This window comes from Microcaecilia unicolor, chromosome 10, assembly GCF_901765095.1.
Source record: "Microcaecilia unicolor chromosome 10, aMicUni1.1, whole genome shotgun sequence".
NCBI lineage: Eukaryota > Metazoa > Chordata > Amphibia > Gymnophiona > Siphonopidae > Microcaecilia > Microcaecilia unicolor.
This window is the reverse complement of record NC_044040.1, coordinates 16,906,946-16,927,164: the sequence shown is the minus strand read 5'-3', so window position 1 is coordinate 16,927,164 and position 20,219 is coordinate 16,906,946. Positions and strand designations below refer to the sequence as shown.

Sequence of the window (20,219 nt, the reverse complement as noted above, 5' to 3'; positions counted from 1 at the left end):
TCTCATTTTCAGACTATCACGCTTCACCAAAGCAACCCCCTTCTGTACGATTTTCATTGGCTGCCAATAAATGATAGATCATCATTCAAACTACGTACCTTCGTTCACAAAAACTTGTATGGTTCAGCCCCAATATACATGAACAACCTGACAATTACATTCACGTAATGCCTCTAAATCATCTAGAGAATATCTTATGGTACATTTCCCGACTTGTACGAAAGTAACCTACAAAACAATCCATACTGCTAACTTTTCATTTCAAGGCTCTAAAATCTGGAACTCCTTATCTAAAGGCACCGATTATCTGTTATTCCAAACAAAAAACTCAATTGTCACCGATTTGGATTTGTGAGTGCATATTTTCCCTAGGCGCTATCCTATAACATCCACCCCTAAATTTTATAGTACAAGAACGCCTAAAGGGTGTGGCTATGGAAAGAACATGGGCAGATTAGGAGGCATTCCCAGACAGGGCTGCCGAGAGGGGGGGGCGGGAGGGGGCAAAATTCCCCGGGCCCGGGCCTCCAAGGGGGGCCTGGCGCCGGGGTCAGGCCGCCGGCACTGCAGTCCCCGGTCTCACCTGCCTGCCTGCACGGCTCTGGGCCCCCTTCATTCAAAGCGGCAGTCGCAGATCGCGTCTCTTCTGGCCTTCCCTCCCTGGGTCCCGCCCTCGCGGAAACCGGAAGTTACATCAGACGAGAGCGGGACCCAGGGAGGGAAGGCCAGAAGAGACGCGATCTGCGACTGCCGCTTTGAATGAAGGGGGCCCAGAGCCATGGAGGCAGGCAGGTGAGACCGCGGACTGCAGCGGAGGGAGGAGCGGCGGGGGAGGGGGGGTGGAGGCGGAGTGGCCTTGCCCCGGGCCCGGCCTAGTCTCTCGGCGGCCCTGTTCCCAGAAGTTTGGTACGATATTATAGAATAATATAGATGCCCTTTTACTAAGGCGTGCTCACTTTTTTAGCGCACCCTGAAATTGGTCGCACGTTAAACATTAGAGATGCCAATGCATTCCTATGGGCGTCTCTAACGTTTAGCGCAAGCCCAATTTTAGCACGTGCTAAAAACGTCAGCGCGCCTTAGTAAAAGATGACCCCCATAATGCGCCCAACTGCCTCAATCAGGGACTACTATTTACGCCAGCTTTCAGCAGGTATAATTTTTGCAGACCAAAGTTAGACATGAAATCCACGCTAAGCTAGTTTTCAAAGGGCACTCTGCGCCAAGCACCTTTTGCTGAACACTATCTTAGCGCAGATCCTTCTGGCGCCTAACTTTGGACGCCATTTACCGAATCCAGACCATTGCACCTAAATATTTATCACTACCATACCAGAGCTGCATATATCCAGGAGCGCTATAAAAATAATGAGAATTGTTATTTTTTAAAAAATCTTTAAAATTCTTGAAAAACCTTTTAGACTATAATCTAAAAAGTCACCGCAGCTTTGGCACAACCCTAAATTGCTCCCTAGGAGAACTTTGAGCAGGAAGCTCTTTACAATTTATTGAGGTAGGTCATGCCTTATGCCGATAAACTGCTCAGTTATTCCAATTTCTGGAATCCTTGCACCCCCGTCTGTGTTCAGTGGAACCCAGAACCACACACACTTAATACCTGTGCGTTCTACTATAAGCACAGATCCAATAAAGGAAGCAGAGCCCTGTCATTAGTTTAATAAAAAGGCCAATCAAATTACCTTACGCCAGAACCCAGACACTCAAGCGAAGTGACCTACCAGTGTTTTGCAGGAGCGTGGCTGGAGGTCCTTCAGAGTTGCCGTACATGGCATGGACACTGATGGCATATTGTGTGTTCGGCAGCAGACTGTCCACACGGTAAGCAAGGACACTGGAGTCCACATATTGACTCTGTAGGGCCCCACGTTCTGGGAAAAAAAGGATACCCAGTCACTTCACTCTGCCTCTGATTTTAAACCCAAAAAACTCTAGCTTAGTGGTTAGTGCAGTGGACTTTGATCCTGGGGAACTGGGTTCAATTCCCACTGCAGCTCCTTGTGATTCTGGGCAAGCCACTTAACCCTCCATTGCCCCTGGTACAAAATAAGTACCTGAATATATGTAAACCGCATTGAATGTAGTTGCAAAAACCTCAGAAAGGCAGTATATCAAGTCCCATTTCCATTCTGTATGTGAAGCGTTGTTTCCAAGTTGGTTTACCAGATCAGCCAATATACCGGCAAACTTTAGTGGTCTTTTACTTACAGTTAGCACATATCTGTAGCAGGGCTCATAAGAATAAAATGGGACCTGTAGCAGGTAACATACGCTAATATTTAATAAAAGATTCCCTTTGTTTTCCAATAACAGTGGAGTAGAGGCATTGCAACCAGTACTCTTTACTTCTCTCCGGTACTATTTCTAGATATCCTTAGTTTCTATACATGCTGACCACCACTGGGTAACTTAGAGGGGCATAACTGAACGGGGGCGCCCATCTATAAGGGCGGCCATCTCTAATGACGGCCCCGTAAAGCGGCGTACCCGAGCATATTATCGAAACAAGATGGGCCTTAGGAGAAGGCCGGCCATCTCCCGATTTGTGTCGGAAGATGGCCGCCCTTCTACTTCGAAAATAAGCAGGTTAGGGGACCCTTTTACTAAGGCACGCTGAAAAATGGCCTGCGCTGGTGTTGGCGCATGTATTGGACATGCGCAGGACCATTTTTCAGAACGCCTGCAAAAAAAGGCCCCTTTTTTGTCCAAAAACGGACGTGCGGCAAAATAAAAACCAGCGTGCGTGCATTTTGGGCGTGAGACCCTACCGCCACCCATTGACTTATCGGTAAGGTCTCACGTGTTAACTGGGCGGTAATCGTCAGCGTGCATACACTGCCCATCACTGCCCAGTTAGTGCCACGCGGTAGAAAATAGAAATTATTTTCTGCCGTGGATTTTGGACGCACATCAAAATTAGAATTACTGCCCGGGGCGCATGGTAGCCGGGCAGTAGTTCTAATTTGGCGCACATTGTATGCGCATAGGCGCCTTAGTAAAAGGGCCCCTTAGACCTGAATATTCAATGCTGAGCCTATCTAATTTGGTTATGGTCCCTCCCCCACTGCTACTGGTTCAAGGAGCTTTGATTATTTCAGCTTTAATCCAAAAGAAAAAAAACCCCACAAGGATTGTGAGTCTCCTTTATACTCTTTTATAGTTCATACGAGGTCCCCTTAGAAAGCCCTCTTCTTGAGCTCCCCCCCCTCCCTTGCAGGTTTCTCAATCCATGAACAACAATTGTTCTATGGGCACATTCTCAGCTTATTCTCCCCCCATCCCCATGGTACAATCTCAGCTTTCTCTGCCCTACTCCCCGGTCTCCATCACACACTCACCTTGCTCTTCTTCCCCCTTCTCATCCCTATGGCACACCAAGCCATTAGCATCAGCTCTCCCTAGTCTCTCCCCCTCCTCCACAGAGATAACATTTATTCATTTAATACATTTGTATCTTGCAGTATCCCAACTCTTGGTAGGTTCAATGTGGCTTACATGGAACAGAGTGGACGGTTACAAGATATTAAACAGATTAGCAATTTGTATAGAACAATCTGGATATGTAGAGATCGGTGTGGGTTGGTCGTGAAGCTTGGCCCTTGTCCGTTCGAGCTGTCGACTATGTGGGTAGTGTAGGATTGGTCCGCTGGATGGTTAGGTTGGCTCAACGGGGATATGTTTTCTGAAGAGGTGGGCAAGAAAGGAAGGAAGTGGACCCCTTCACATCAGGCCGCTTCCTCCTCTTGTGCTGGCCTAAACCCAACTGTTCATGTGAATAATACGGACCTCTGCACACAGTGGCATAGCCAGACCTCGATGTGAGGGGGATCCAGATCCCCAAAGTGTGGAAGCATATTTTGGCCTGCCTCCCCGCCGCTGCTGCCGCCTCCTCACATACCTTGGCTGACTGGGATCCCCAACCCCCGTCAGCTGAAGCATTTGTCCAGCGCTAGTCTCCGCCGCATTGCCTGCCCTTCCCCTCACGTCGCATGCGTACGCGTTTTAGTGAAACTGAGCACGCGCATTCGCACAAGCTCAGTTTCACTAAAACGAGTATGCACACCACGTGAGGGGAAGAGCAGGTCAGGCAATGCGGCGAAGAGCTGGAGACCAGCGCTGGACAAACGCTTCAACTGGCGGGGGTTGGGGACCCCCACTATCCAAACCAGGGGCTCTGGAGCCAAATTGGGGGGCCCAGGCCCCCCATGGCCCCTTGTAGCTACGCCACTGTCTGTACAGCTCCACAGTTCACGTGAACAATCGGGTCTAAGCCAGCACAGAAGGAGGAAGTTGCTCAGTGTGCGGTAGCTCGCTTCTCCCTTCTCTTGCTCCACGATCTCTGCAAGGGAGGAGGAAAGAGACTGAGGAGAGCGGTTGATATCGGTGCTTCTCCAGAATTCTCACATTCTGCTTAGGGGGGAATCCTGTGCAAATTTTGCATTGCTCAGTTGTGCAGAATTCCCCCAGGAGTATAAAATGCCATAGACAAATAAATATTACAAATATACTCAAACCAGGCACAGTTCACCTTTCTGTGCTGCTGGGATCCAAGTGATTTTGTATTCAGTAGCTCCAGCTGTTGAACTCCATGCAAGGGAGACAGATGTGCTTGTGTATGACGTCACCTTGAAATTGGACACATAGCCAAGCGGGGCTGCAAAATTAAACCAGGGTTCAATTTAGTGTTTGAACAGTAAAATCTAATATGCAGCAGCTACGTTAGTCCTTTGTAATAATCACAAAAAATGGGGTATCAAACAAAAAATAATCTTCAAATTATATAAATCAATACATTACAAAAGAAGGTTCAGTTAATACATCTATTAATACGAAAAAACAGTCATGAAAACACACACCACAGTTAACCCAGGGGTCCTTTTTACAAAGGCGCTCTGAGAAATGGCTTGCGGTAGTGTAGGCGCAGGTTTTGGGAGTGTGCCGATCCATTTTTCAGCACGCCTGTAAAAAAGGCCTTTTTAAATTTTTTGACGAAAATGTACGTGCGGCAATATGAAAATTGCCGCGCGTCCATTTTGGGTCTGAGACCTTACTGCCAGCCATTGACCTGGCAGTCAAGACTCACGCAGTAACCAGGTGGTAATGACCTACGTGCGTCAAATGCCACTTAGTGCGTGGCCGATACGTACGGCTGAAAATAAAAAATATTTTTCAGACGCACGTATAGGACGGGCCAAAAATGAAATTACCGCAAGAGCCACGCGGTAGCCGGGCAGTAACTCTATTTTGGCGCATGTTAAGTATGCGTAGACGCTTACGTGGATTATTAAAAGGACCCCCAGAGACTTAATGAAAAGGTGCAGCTTTAGAAAAGAATATTGAAAATACTACAGATGGCTACAATGTTATATACACATTAGCTTTTTCTAACTACACATTAGCTAAAACTGAATTTGTGCTGAACCTTTTAAAACAAAAAGATTATAAGGAGACACTTATAGTATTTGTTTGCAGTGTTTGCTTAGGTGTTGTGTCCCCTGTGCTGCTTCCAGGGCAGTTCCATCCCTACAAGGGCCTGACAAGAGAATCTTTGCCTGTATCTGTAAGGGCTTTAGTGACACCTGAGTCACATATGGGCTCATTTTCGAAAGAGAAGGGCGCCTATTTTTCGACACAAATAGGGAGATGGGCGTCCTTCTCCCAGGGTCGCCCAAATCGGCATAATCGAAAGCCGACTCTGGGCGCCCTCCACTGCTTTCCGTCGTGGGGACGACCAAAGTTCCTGGGAAAGTGTCGGAAGCATAGCGAAGGCGGGACTGGGGCGTGCTTAACACATGGGCGTCCTTGGCCGATAATGGAAAAAAGAAGGGCGTCCCTGACGAGAACTGGCCGACTTTACTTGGTCCATTTTTTTCTTGCAGCCAAGCCTCAAAAAAGTGCCCGAACTGACCAGATGACCACCGGAGGGAATTGGGGATGACCTCCCCTTACTCCCCCAGTGGTCACTAACCCCCTCCCACCCTCAAAAAATATTTTTTGCCAGCCTCAAATGTCATACCCAGCTCCCTGACAACAGTATGCAGGTCCCTGGAGCAGTTTTAGTGGGTGCAGTGCACTTCAGGCAGGCGGACCCAGGCCCACCCCCTTACCTGTTACACTTGTGGTGGTAAATGTGAGCCCTTCAAAACCCACCAGAAACCCACTGTACCCACATGTAAGTGCCCCACTTCACCCCTTAGGGCTATGGTAGTGTTGTACAGTTGTGGGGAGTGGGTTTTGGGGGGCTCAGCACCCAAGGTAAGGGAGCTATGCACCTGTGAGCAATTTCTGAAGTCCACTGCAGTGCCCCCTAGGGTGCCCGGTTGGTGTCCTGGCCTGTCAGGGGGACCAGTGCACTAGGAATGCCGGCTCCTCCCACGACCAAAGAGTTTGGATTTGGTCGTTTCTGAGATGGGCGTCCTCGGCTTCCATTTTCGCCGAAAACCGGGGACGATCATCTCTAAGGACGACCTAAGGAGGACCATCTCTAAGGTCAACCTAAATGTTGGGATTTGGGCGTCCCCGACTGTATTATCGAAATGAAAGATGGACGCCCATCTTGTTTCGATAATACGGGTTCCCCCTCCCCCCTTCGCCGGGACGTCCTTAGAGATGGTTATCCCCGTTCGATTATGCTGCTCAATGTATCACAAAAATCACAGCAAATAGAATAAGTATTATAATACTCTGCTAGAAGGAGTCTACCATTGTGTGTGTGTGTGTGTGTGGGGGGGGGGGGGGTTACTCACAGGTCCTGGCAGTGGTTGTGATGCCGGGTCCCACGATGGAGCCAAACAGCACATAGAGAGAAATTACATATTCCGTGTCATCAGCCAGACCCTGCAACTGGTGGGACGTGGTGGAACTATTGAGAGCCAGCTGCCGTGGGCGGTCTTTCCCAAAGAACTCTGGGTGAAAGAGTGAGAAACAAAAAAAGAGAACGAATACTGATAGCGTTCATCGTAGTATTCATGCAACACCGCTGGACACTGCACTTCAGGGAAATTAATTCACATGGTTAAGAAATCCATGGGCAGCAAAACCACCAAAGGTGGAAAAGAACAACGGTGTCCCACGACAAATCACAGGACCAGGTGCAGGGGTGGGAACAGAACTGGGCTCTTCAAAAAGTAGACCGAAGGCATGGACGCCTTCGGTCTGCTATTTGGAGAGACCGGTTCTGTTCCCACTCCTGCACCTGCTCCTGTGATTTGTCATGGGACACCGTTGTTCTTTTCCACCTGCGGAGTGGATGCACTGGATAACCACCAGGCCTCTCTAACACCCCCCTCCTAACCCTCCCCTAGGCTGGGATGCCCTAGGTCTCTCCCCTCTATCAATCCAATGGACAGCCACCCCAATGTAACATTTTCCATGGGATAACCAGCAGTCTGTTGTGATAGATACATTTGTCTGTTCACCGAGAACTGCAAACAGCTTCATCTCTACTTTAAAGTGACCCAATTCATCATTGACCTGTTGGCTGTTCAGTAACCAGTTCAAGAAACACAGGCAACTCTGCTGTTCTCATAGGCTGTGTTCCCTGAACAGCCAAATTTGCGATGAGTTATAAACTGTTTGTCTGATGAGGTTTGCAATAGCAAAATCCTGTTCCAGGTTTTGCTGTTTCATTTGGTTTTCTGAGGAAGCGTCATTTACATCTCACTTCTGCTTTTACTTTTTACTTTTAACTGCTTATGGGGGGAAATCCACTGCTTATTTCTAGGATAAGCAGGGTACAATGTATTGTACTTTTTTGGGATCTTGCCAGGTACTTGCCAGGTCTATCCCAGTGATAGTATGACAATACTTACGTACCTGAGTAAAAGTAGTAAAAATTGGTGACATTATTACTTCAGTAACAGTAAAAGTAACAAATGTTATCCTGTACTTCTTTACAAGTAGAAGTAACAAAACTTTTACTCAAGTACAGTAACTAGTAAATTTACTTAATTACTATGCAACACTGGCGGTGGATGAATAGGTACCAGCTCCAGGGGGTGAAGGTAAGCAGGCCCGTGCCAAGGGTCTATGCCGCCCCCCCGCAGAAGAACAGTTGGCGTGCGCGCGCCCCTCCCCCCCCCCCCCCCCCCCCCCGTGAAGATGATCGCTGCGCGCCCTGGGGGCCTTTAAATCTTTTACTTGCAATCGCAGCAGCGTCGGTGAAAGCAGAGCACTGCCGACGTCTTCTGACGTCAGAAGAAGGCGGGACACTGAGGGAACCAACGAGTGCAAGGGAAGGGAGATGTCGGCAGCGCTCCGTTTTCACAGACGCTGCTGCGACTGCAAGTAAAAGATTTAAAGGCCTCGGCGGCGCGGGGCGAGGGTAAGCACTGCGGCGGCGCCCTCCAGAGGTGGGCGCCCTCCTGCGGTGCTTACCTCGCTTACCGCATCGGCACGGCCCTGAAGGTAAGGATATTATAGTTGGGTATTCAAGAGGTTAGGATAGATTTAAGTGGTAATGCACAATATTGGGCAAATTTGAACTCAGTTCAGGTATCTGGTGGGCTTGTTTTAAACGTTTGTCTTTTGTAGATTTTCTATTAAGTGAATAAAGGTATTTTTGTAAATAATTTAAAGTGATGTACAATGATTTAAGAGAAAATAGTGTAGAAATTAATCATTGTTAATAGGTAGTGATCCTATATTTAGAAGTGAATGCATATCCATTCTGGATATTCTGAAAACCTGACTGGTTGGCTCTGTCCTGAGGACTGGGTTGAGAGCCACTGCCTTATAACCTTACCTGGAGTAGGACCCCATGCCAGCCTGTATCCCGTGGCCCCAGGCACTGAGTTCCATGATATCACAGCAGTGTTGATGGTGACTGCACTCGCTTTCAGGCTCTGGACAGCACTGGATGCCACTTACCAAAAAAAAACAGAGAGATGAACTCATTGAGATTTCTTTGCAGCGAGCGCCTGTTTTCGTGGCAAAAAAGTTCCATCATTTCCCTCTCAGCAGTCAGTGATTCAGCCAGTCATGTTTACAGGATATCCAGAATAAATATGCATGAGAGAGATTTGCATACACTGCCTCCATCGTATGCAAATGTTTCTCATACATATTCACTGCTGATATCCTGAAACCCCAATGAGCTGGGTGTGTCTCCATGACTGGGTTGAGAACCACTGGGAGCATTCTGTGCCAGAGGACCAGACCCCACACCTGCCGCATGAGAAAACGGACTGTACACAGGAGCTTAAACGTGTCTGTCTGTGGAGAGTGGAGGAGTAGCCTAGTGGTTAGTGCAGTGGACTTTGATCCTGGGGAACTGGGTTTGATTCCCACTGCAGCTCCTTGTGACTCTTGGTAAGTCACAACCCTCCATTGCTCCTGGTACAAAATAAGTACCTGAATATATGTAAACCAACCACTTTGAGTGTAGTTGCAAAAACCTCAGAAAGGCAGTATATCAGTTCCCTTTCCCTATTTGAGATTCTACATGGAATGTTGCTACTATTTGAGGTTCTGTTGCTACTATTTGAGATTCTACATGGAATGTTGATGCTACTATTTGAGATTCTACATGGAATGTTGCTATTCCACTAGCAACATTGCATGTAGAAGCGTGCCCTTGCAGATCAGCAACACAGCTGCGCAGGCTTCTGTTTCTGTGAGTCCGACGTCCTGCACGTATGTGCAGGACGTGAGACTCACAGAAACAGAAGCCTGTGCGGCTGCATTGCTGATCTGCAAGGGCACACTTCTACATGGAATGTTGCTAGTGGAGGAGTAGCCTAGTGGTTAGTGCAGTGGACTTTGATCCTGGGGAACTGAGTTCAATTCCCACTGCAGCTCCTTGTGACTCTGGGCAAGTCACTTAACCCTCCATTGCCCCTGGTACAAAATAAGTACCTGAATATATGAAAACTGCTTTGAATGTAGTTGCAAAAACCTCAGAAAGGCAGTAAATCAAGTCCCCTTTCCCTTATGACATCACAAGATCAGAAGTGAGCCAAGTACCGGGCAATCAAGCCATTGTGACATCACTGATGAGGTTGGCTCTTATTGGTGGAATGAGTGGAGGAGTAGCCTAGTGGTTAGTGCAGTGGACTTTGATCCTGGGGAACTGAGTTTGATTCCCACTGCAGCTCCTTGTGACTCTGGGCAAGTCACTTAACCCTCCATTGCCCCTGGTACAAAATAAGTACCTGAATATATGTAAACCGCTTTGAATGTAGTTGCAAAAATCTCAGAAAGGCTGTTTGTCAAGTTCCAGTTCCCTTTCCCACTTTAAGGCCTTTGCATTGTGAGCTACATTCTTTCTGTTTTTAGAGTAAGACCAATGGAATCTTCACAGTTCCATGTCATTAGGGACAAGCACAGGAAATCCTGGGTTTACTCAGGGCCAGCCTAACATTACTCAAGACTAAGCAGGCACCTAGGGAAGCAACTTCTGGAAGCAGCAAAGAGCAGCTGCAGTCCAAACAAAACAATAGATTCCAACAGCCACACAAACCATCAACGCCTACATTTACCTTACTGTTTCACACTGAATGTAATTGAAAATGCTTCCCCTAGTACACAAGGCTTTGTATTCTGATTCTCCCTCCTGCTTAACTTCATTAGTCACCTCATTAACTACTTCTCACTTTCACTTGTGATTTTTCACTATTCATTCCCCATGCTTGCTCTGCACATTTGGAATCTATAAGGAATGGGATTCTTTCTTTATTGGGCCTCAGGTCACAATCCAGCAATACATGTCTCTTTGGAAAACTTGGAATTTCTCCTTCCCCTCTGCTGTGAACAGTAACTAATATTATCTAATCTGTTCAATTCGTATTCTGCCAAATCCCCCAAACAGAGGTTCAAAAGCACAGATTACAAATACAGAAGAGATCAGAACATTTGCTGGCAATTATAAAATTAAACAATAAAACCATATACAATAAAAAAAATCATACAAGCATAACATACATTAAAATTCAGAACAATGAGGATAAAAAAAAAGAAAATTATTCATTCAAAAATGTATTGAATAAAGAGACCAAAAAGTGAAATATCGCCCGCCCCGATGGGGTAGAAACTGAACCTAGGAACTGAATTTGGGTCTCCTGCAGACCAATCTGCAGCCTCTTGCACTCTACTTACATGTGGTGACTTTCCTATTCACTACTGGCCCCTCTATATCCACAAAAATGGGGTTGACAGAGACGGTATACTCGGTGTTGAGTTGCAGGCCTTGGATCAGGTACTGGGTATAAGTGTCTCCCAGGTTAATATTCTGAATGTTGCCCTCTGCAAAATGAAAAACATGTGAAGAAGCTCAGAACATACAGTAGCTCAGAGGTGTAGCCAGACAACAGATTTTGGGTAGGCCTAGGCAAGAAGTGGGTGGGCATCAAGTGTTCTCCCCTTCACCCACCACCAAAACAATTCTCAGCTGGTGGGAAAACGCTTCTTTCCACCTTAGTAGACTGCAGCAGGCATGCGCTGAAAACTGAGCATGCGCAGGTGCTCGTATCATGGAGAATGGTGTTTTCATTACCATCAGGGGGAAGTCTTCTGCTGGCGGAGCTTGGGATCCCCACCAGCTACCGCTAAACGTGTGCTACTGTTGGGTGGGCCTGAGCCTTAATTGGGTGGGCCCCGGCCCACCTGTGGCTGCGCCACTAAGGAATGTGGTCAATGACTACCAGAAGCGGACATCTTTGCTTCAGAAAGGTGAAGAAACACATTCTCGTATACAAATCCCATACCAAGGAATTAGAACGCAGATACAAAGAAAGATGGTGCCTTTTATGATCAGGCTAGTGCAAACACTCTTCAAAAATAAAAGGAAAAAAGCCATTTAAACAATGTAGAAGGTAATTCAAGAAAGGGGTGTCTACATGTAGGTGCCTATCTGGAGCCTATTCTATGAAAAAAAAAGTAGCTATCTGCTTTTCCTTATAAAATACTAGTGTACGATGCCAAAAACATGCCTGTATTCTAGGTGTGAACATTCATACCATCCATAGAGTGGTGTAAACCCTTGCACCTAGATTATTATAATCTCTACGAGTTCTTTAGCATTCTATAATCTATGCAAGCAAATATACACCCCATCCATGCTCTGCCCAATCTCAATCCCATACGCACACCCACTTGCAAAATATGCACCATTGCATCTAGGCGTGACTTTACAGAACAGCACTTAGCTGGAATATGGCTATTCATGCACATCTTAATATTTATCTTCCATCCTCATCCTGAACACTCCCCCCCCCCCCCCTTGTTCCCTGCATTCTTCCCAGGCCTTCTTACTTGCTCTAACCCCTCCATCCCAAATCTGGTTGGATGTTATACGCTCTTCCGCCTTTAGTTACTTGCTACAAGTTGCTGGTTCCAAAGGGGTTCTCACCCACTGCTGGATAAACAGCCCCACCCATGCCCTCAACCTCACGCTACTTCCTTTTGTGTACAGGCACTTAATGCATCCACATGTACAAGACCAAACTGAGAGAAATCACCAACGAAATCAAGCTCGGCCTGAACATCATGGATTCATGGGCAAATGCGTTTCAACTAAAACTGAATAAAGAAAAAATTGTCTCAACCTCTCATCCGAACTCAGCGCAGACATCCCCACAGGTATCAACACCCCAGATCACACCCTTCCTATCTCAGACAGCTTGAAAATCCTCGGCGTTACAATGGACCGTAACTTAACACTAGAGAGCCAAAGAAAATGTTCCACTCAATGTGGAAACTCAAAAGCATGAAGCAATTTTTCCCGAGGGAAACATTTCGCAACCTGATACAATCAATGGTACTAAGCCACTTAGATTACTGCAATGAAATTTATGCGGGATGTAAAGAACAAACCTTAAAGAAACTTCAGACTGCTCAAAACACGGCAGCTAGGCTTATATTTGGTAAAACATGATTTGAAAGCGCAAAACCCCTCCGCGAAAAACTACACTGGCTCCCAATCAAAGATCACATTGCCTTCAAAATCTGCACCCTGGTTCACAAAATCATCTACGGAGAAGCCCCGAGTTACATGACAGACTTGATAGACTTAGCAATTAGAAATACATCCGAATCAACACGATCTTATCTAAATCTGCACTACCCAAGCTGCAAAGGACTTAGATACAAAACAACTTATGCATCTAGTTTTTCCTACATAAGCACACAACTGTGGAACGCATTACCAAAAATCTTGAAATCGATGTACGACCACCTAAAATTCCGGAAATCACTAAAAACCAACCTGTTTAAAAAGGCATACCCTACCGATCCAACTTAAATGCCTAATCTCTGCAACACAACCAAACTAAAGCACGTAATGGAAATAACACAACTCCGTTCTCTGATTCCCTAATATGGCTGTACCACATGAACTTGATCTTACCACAACATCGCCCTGTATTTGTTCACACCGGAGCCTGCAAAGGCCTGTCCGGTACTATGTAAGCCACATTGAGCCTACAAATAGGTGGGGAAAATGTGGGATACAAATAAATAAATAGAGATCCCACATATCCACTTGCAGACACATTTACACACCCTGTTTCCCTCCAAATTACATTTCGCCTATACATCCCACCCACACTCACTTCCATACGACATAAGGTAAGCAAACATCTTCCCATGCTGGTCACTGGCTCTGTATAGCCTGCATCCTTCCACCTATGCCACCTACTGTCACCACCATGAGTTGCAAAGATTGTCTCTCTCCACCAGTTTGCAATTTGTGCAATGCTAGCAACATGCACTTTGTGAATTTTTCTTTGGATACCCAGAGTAGACCCTAAAGCAGGGATGGGCAACCTCAGTCCTCGAGGGCTGCAACCTAGTCTGGTTATCAGGATTTCCGCAATGAATGTACATGAGATCTATTGCATGCACTGCCTCCATTGTATGCAAATATTTGCAAATATATGCAATTGTATGCAAATACTAACTGTATCTGATATTCTGGAATGACAATGTCATAACAAAACTATGTAAGCCACATTGAGCCTGCAAATAGGTGGGATAATGTGGGATACAAATGCAATAAATAATAATAATAATAATCTCAAAAAGGCATGGAATGAACACAGAGGGTCCCTACTTATAAAATGGATGTTATAAAAAACCAAAACTTAAAAGACTGCATGTGTGCTGATATGTTGAGTGGTCTTTGGATGGCGACTCTGGCTGTGAAGAACTAAGGCCAGTGCCAGGCAGACGTCTACAGTCTGTGTCCCATATATGGAAAAGAAAAAGATTAGGAAGGGCTGGAGAGGGCTTTGATGGTGACGCCAGTAGTTGGAACACGAGGATGGTGACGGGCAGACTTCTACGCTCTATGTCTCAAAAATCACAACGAAAGACCAGGATCAGGTATTTTGATACCACATTCATTGTTGGTTTAATCATGAATTGGCAATGCGTGTGACTGCTGGGTAGACTGAATGGACCGTTCAGGTCTTTATCTGCCATAATCTACTATGCTACTGTTGCCCACCACTTCCAAGGTTACACATCATCATGCTTCAGTGGGTGCTGAAGAAGAAGCATCAGTCTTACCTGAGGACGCCCAAGTGAGCCTATAACCCGATGCTCCATTGACGGTCGTCCATATGGCTCGGATGGTATCTGTGGTGGCATTTTGTAATGTAAGGTCTTTCACTGGCAGAAGCTTTACTGGAAAAGCAAAGGTTGAGAAAGAAGCATTGAAAATGACGCATGCATTCCATTTGTACAGGATCTCAAGGATGCCCAATAAAGATCATTGTAGGGGCATTACGTAACCCCTCGTGCCACCAGATGTAGGCATATGTTTCAAAGCAAATCCTATTCACCGTCTCTTGTGTTTGCTACAATAACACATATTCTGTATTCAGGGAATGCTAGGTTCTATGCATGCAAAGAAATGTTATGTTATATACAATTCAATATATACAATTCCCTCCAATGTATCGCCCCTTTTAGTTTCCCGTTCTTTCCTTCCAATGTCTCAATGATCTTTTCCATTATTATATTCCTTGTTACAAAACTTGTCTTTCATAACGCTTCATAATGTAATCCATTACTGAGCTGTAACAAAATGTACTTCCAGTTTTCATAAGCCACACTGAACCCGCAAAAAGGTGGGAAAATGTGGGATACAAATGCAATAAATAAATAAATAAATACAATAACTTACATTCAACAAAATACCTGTCAGGTTCCTAGGATGTCACCATCAATATGCAAAATCACAATCAAAATAAAACAGACATTAAAAATAAAAATTAAACATCATCAAACAACATCAGATTTTCAAAGATTTTCCAAAGAGATACATCTTTAGTGTTCAATGAAAATACATATTATTTGATTGGAGTTTTATATCTATTAGTAAGCCATTCCACATCACAGTAGCCTTGAGGGAGCTCTGGGGCATTTACTTTAGGGAAACAAATGGAAAATGTTAAACTGAGGAAATTTTCCAGAACATAGAAACAGATCACAGGCGAACAAGATAAATGGGGCCTGATTTAGGAACATTTTACTTGTAGACACAATATAGGGGACATCCTTACATAAATAACCAATGAAGTGTCCATGTACTGTCCAAGAAACAAGCAGAGCAATTCCCATTCAGATATCAGAGGCAGCCTGGCTTTCATGTTCCCTGTCTATGGAGGGTCTCAAAAGAATGATGACTACCAGCCCCTCTTCCAACCTCCCCCCCCCCCCCCACCGCAATCAAGATCCTGAACACCAACATAGATCTTGCTTTTTTGCAAAGCAAGCTGCAATGAGCACTTCTTATACTGCCTTTACTTCTTGTGACCTATCAGGTGTGTCACAGGAGGCAGCTAAGGGGAAAACTGGGTATTCCCCTTAGGAGTCCTTCCGCCTGGATCGATATACTCACATCACCCCTCTCCTCAAATCATTTCACTGGCTTCTGATCAGGTACCGCATACAGTTCAAGCTTCTCCTATTAACCTACAAATGCACTCGATCTGCAGCCCCTCCTTACCTCTCTACCCTCATCTCCCCTTACATTCCTACCCATAACCTCCACTCTCAAGACAAATCCCTCCTTTCAGTACCCTTCTCTACCACCGCCAACTCCAGGCTCCGCCCTTTCTGCCTCGCCTCACCCCATGCTTGGAATAAACTCCCTGAGCCCATACGCCAGGCCCCCTCCCTGCCCATCTTCAAATCCCTACTCAAAGCCCACCTCTTCAATGTTGCCTTTGGCACCTAACCACTTTATCTCTATTCAAGAAATCTAGACTGCCCCAACTTGTCATTTCGTCCGTTAGATTGTAAGCTCCTTCGAGCAGGGACTGTCCTTTTTTGTTAAACTGTACAGCGCTGCGTAACCCTAGTAGTGCTCTAGAAATGTCAAGTAGTAGTAGTAGAGTCCCCAGGAACCCAAGAATTTAAGGTCACACCTGGGGGAGGAAAGTCAGAAACCATATCCTTAAGAACCCATATCCTAAAAACCAGCTGTTAGAGCCCTGTTATGAAGATAAGAATAGCCATATTGAGTCAGACCAATGGTCCATCTAGCCCACTATCCTGTTTCCAACAGTGACCAATCCAAGTCACAAGTACCTGGCAGAAACCCAAATAGTAGCAACATTCCATGCTACCAATCCCAGGGCAAGCAGTGGCTTCCCCCATGTCTATCTCAATAGCAGACTATGAACATTTCCTCCAGGGACTTGTCCAACCCTTTTTTAAACCCAGATACGCTAACCACTGTTACCACATCCTCCGGCAATGAGTTCCAGAGCTTAACTATTTGTTTAGTAAAAAAAGATTTCCTCCTATTTCTTTTGAAAGTATTTCCATGTAACTCATTGAATGTCCCCTAGTCTTTGTACTTTTTGAAAGAGTAAAAAATCGATTCACGTTTACCCATTCTACCCCACTCAGGATTTTGTCGACCTCAATCATATATCCCCTCAGCTATCTCTTTTCCAAGCTGAAGAGCCCTAACCTCTTTAGCCTTTCCTCACATGAGAGGAGTTCCATCCCCTTAATCATTTTGGTTGGTCTTCTTTGAACCTTTTCTAATTCCATCATATCTTTTTTGAGATTTAGCAACCAGAACTGAATGCAATACTCAAGATGAGGGTGCAGCAAGGAGCAATATAGATGCATTATAGTATTCTTGGTTTTATTTACCATCCCTTTCCTAATAATTTCTAGCATTCGGTATATTGTCTACAATTACACAAATCCTAATTTCTATAAACATTTCTTCATTTGTCTATTCATTCTGTCCTAGTGGAATTGCTATCCATAAGGATTCCACACTGCTATCTGTTTCATGCATGAATCCTCAGCAACCAATTTTATTTTAAAAAGCTGTCCCTGAAAAATGCCAGCTTAAACACTAGGGAAAACATTCTGTCTGGAACAGTATAAAAATCCTCACCTGAAACAACCTGATAGAGTTCCCTCGGAGATAGCGTACATATGAGCCAGGATTTTAGGAGCTGCAAGGGAAGGGGTAGACCTAGGCATATTCAATGAGGAAGGCAAGCTCAACCCAGGGGAGATTGATGCTGATTTAGGCACATTCACGTCATATAGACAAGCCCAGACCAGATGTGAGTGCTGAAGGCAGGCTGGGAAATGTAGTTTCTGGCCGCAGCCACCAGTAGGCATTCAGAAGCTATCAGAGCTCCCAGGTAGTCAGAAATAAGATTCATCAGAGGAGCAGTGAAGCGAGCAGCCACTCACAACGGAAATAAAACTTTGTTCTGAACTTGAGACAATGGCAACTTCTGAATGGGTCCCAGAATCAGTAGTGTAGCCAGAAGTAAATTTCTGGGTGAACCCAGGGGTGGACCGGGTAGGCCCACATATTTGCTCTCTGCTCATGCCTTACCGCCCCCCCCCCCACCCCCACCCCCACCCCCACACCCTACCATAGCACAGAAAGTTTGATGGAGGCTTATAATGAGCTACTTCCTTGGTGGCTGTTTGGCCACCTGAGAACTTCAAACTTCAGGTATGGTTTGCAGCAACAAGAACCCTTATGGGAAAATCAGATCAAGCCAGTAGGATGACTTCCTCACCCAGGTGAACCGAAACAGGGCGAGCTACCCCTGGTTTTGCTCCTTTGCGTTCAGGGAAATATAGTTCCTGCTTTTCTTAGTGAGGCAAAATCAGATCTGGACCAGCCTACTTGGATTGACTTAGGGCCTGGGCCTATAATGCAGACAGATATGGCAGAGAGATGGGTGGACATAGGTAAACTCTCTGCATAAGGTAATATTGCAACACTGGGGTGCAATTTACATGCGAAAACAAAAAAATTAGGCAGCAAACTTACAAGTGCGGCCTGTAACTGATACAGGCTGGCTTGGGCCTTGGGGATACACTGCATAGATGCTGACTGTGTATTCCTTATCCTCCTGCAGATTGTCGATTACATGGGAAGAGATGTCTCCACTCAGAATCTGTTCATAGGTCAGCCCAGGTCTGTTGGCTGAAAAAGAGACCGTACAGAAGGTTAAACAGGGGAAGTGGGACTCTGACCCCGGACCTGGCTCTTCCCTTCCCATTTTGTTGAGTCTAAAGCGTGATTCTCACATCATGGAATGGGGTTTCCTTTGCCTATGAAAGACATAGGAAAAGAGACCCATTTCCCAAAGAGTACTCTACATGCATTGTTGCAATTCTGCCGTATACTTATACCCTCAAGACGTTTTTGAAGAGAATGTACCCGCTTGGCTTCCCTTTGAAATTTAACTACAAGATGCGTGGGTAGAAAGAATCTGAGGACTTTACAACTACCTGGGGTCCAAGAAAGCAAAAAGGCAGACGATCTGCAAACTCCAAGACGGAAAATAAGCAAAGCAGATCGTTAAGAGAAAAAATATAATTTATTAATGAGAACCAAAAAATATATATAAATCAGCCCGACACAGGCCGTGTTTTGCCCAGCAGGGCTGCTTCAGGGGCTACACAATGATCCTTTACTGTCAAAATATAGTCGAACACTCTCTTGACTCTGATAGCGCTATCAGAGTCAAGGGAGTGTTCAATTGATTTCATGTCAGTACTCTTTTTTGGTTTATTTGATTGAGCTGTTTTTTCAACATATAATCCAGAGGATCAATGATTACGGTCTTCTGTACATTTTTTTCAGTTGCTTTCATCAAAATATATCCACTATATTTTGACAGTAAAGGATCATTGTGTAGCCCCTGAGGCAGCCCTACTTGGCGAAACACGGCCTGTGTCGGGCTGATTTATATATATATTTTTGGTTCTCTTAACGATCTGCTTTGTTTATTTTCCGCTTTACAACTACCTGGACAGTCTGCAAATTGCCCCCTTTATGCAAACAGAGATCTGGTATTGATGCACCATATATGGTCTTTGGTTTGCTCTGTCCAATTATGTATTTTGTGGTATTTTTTATTGGTACTGTCCATATATACAGTACATGAATTTTTCAGCCACAGAGGCCTCAAATCTTTGGAAGACAACATTCACACTCCTCAAAATCCTTGGATTACTTGTATGTTATTCCAGCAAAATGCACTACATAATCTACAGAGAATTTAGAATAAAATTACAGCGTCCATGGTTTACTTACAGCGGGGAATGTAGATTTTATAGCCATCTAGTTTCCCCAGAGGAGAGGTCCATGCCACCTTCAGACTGAAGAGACCCTCCTCAATCACTCGGAAGTTGGTCACCGGTGGAATAGGGGCTTAAAAGAAATAAGACATTTCCATTTCCTGGTCAGTCTTGCCTTAATGCCGTATAACAAACTTCAAAACAGAACACTTTGTGCGCTATGACATTTTTTTTAAATACGCAAAAAATTAAATTCTTTTGTAATATGCAATAACTTTTTTGTTGTTGTTGTTTTACATGCTCTGATGAACTTGCAAATTGATCTCAATGGAAAGTCTGTTTAAGGAACCTGCTAACAGTTTCTAAATAGATTAACAAACACACCATGAATGTTATTTTCAGAGAAGATGAGACTAATTTGTCAAGCATGTGGTTAGTGCTCTAGAGGGAAGAAACAGACTGTCCAAAGGACACCAATCAAGAAGGGCAAAAAAGCACAGAGAGACCTCCAGGAGCAGGTCAATGGGAGAAGACCCAGTTCTTTATTAGAGGGACTCGACATGGGCCGTGTTTCGGTGACTCTTTGCCTGCATCAGGGGTCGCATACGTTTGCAAAGTTGTGTTAAAGTCATAGCAAAACTGCCACTAGCAGGGCTAAGTCATTAAAAAAGACGCCCTGC

General features: G+C 45.2%; 1 protein-coding gene across 1 annotated transcript in view; it reads right to left on the bottom strand.

Moving 5' to 3' along the window:
* Positions 1–20,219, bottom strand: part of LOC115478999 (collagen alpha-1(VII) chain-like) — a 309,662-nt gene that overhangs the window by 270,567 nt on the left and 18,876 nt on the right. The window contains exons 9-16 of the mRNA XM_030216704.1: positions 19,556–19,672; positions 18,284–18,439; positions 14,524–14,640; positions 11,113–11,259; positions 8,762–8,881; positions 6,765–6,923; positions 4,547–4,672; positions 1,740–1,889 (exon numbers count right to left, since the gene is read on the bottom strand). Of these exons, the coding sequence (XP_030072564.1) occupies positions 1,740–1,889; positions 4,547–4,672; positions 6,765–6,923; positions 8,762–8,881; positions 11,113–11,259; positions 14,524–14,640; positions 18,284–18,439; positions 19,556–19,672 (1,092 nt within the window). The remainder of the gene's footprint in view (positions 1–1,739; positions 1,890–4,546; positions 4,673–6,764; positions 6,924–8,761; positions 8,882–11,112; positions 11,260–14,523; positions 14,641–18,283; positions 18,440–19,555; positions 19,673–20,219) is intronic.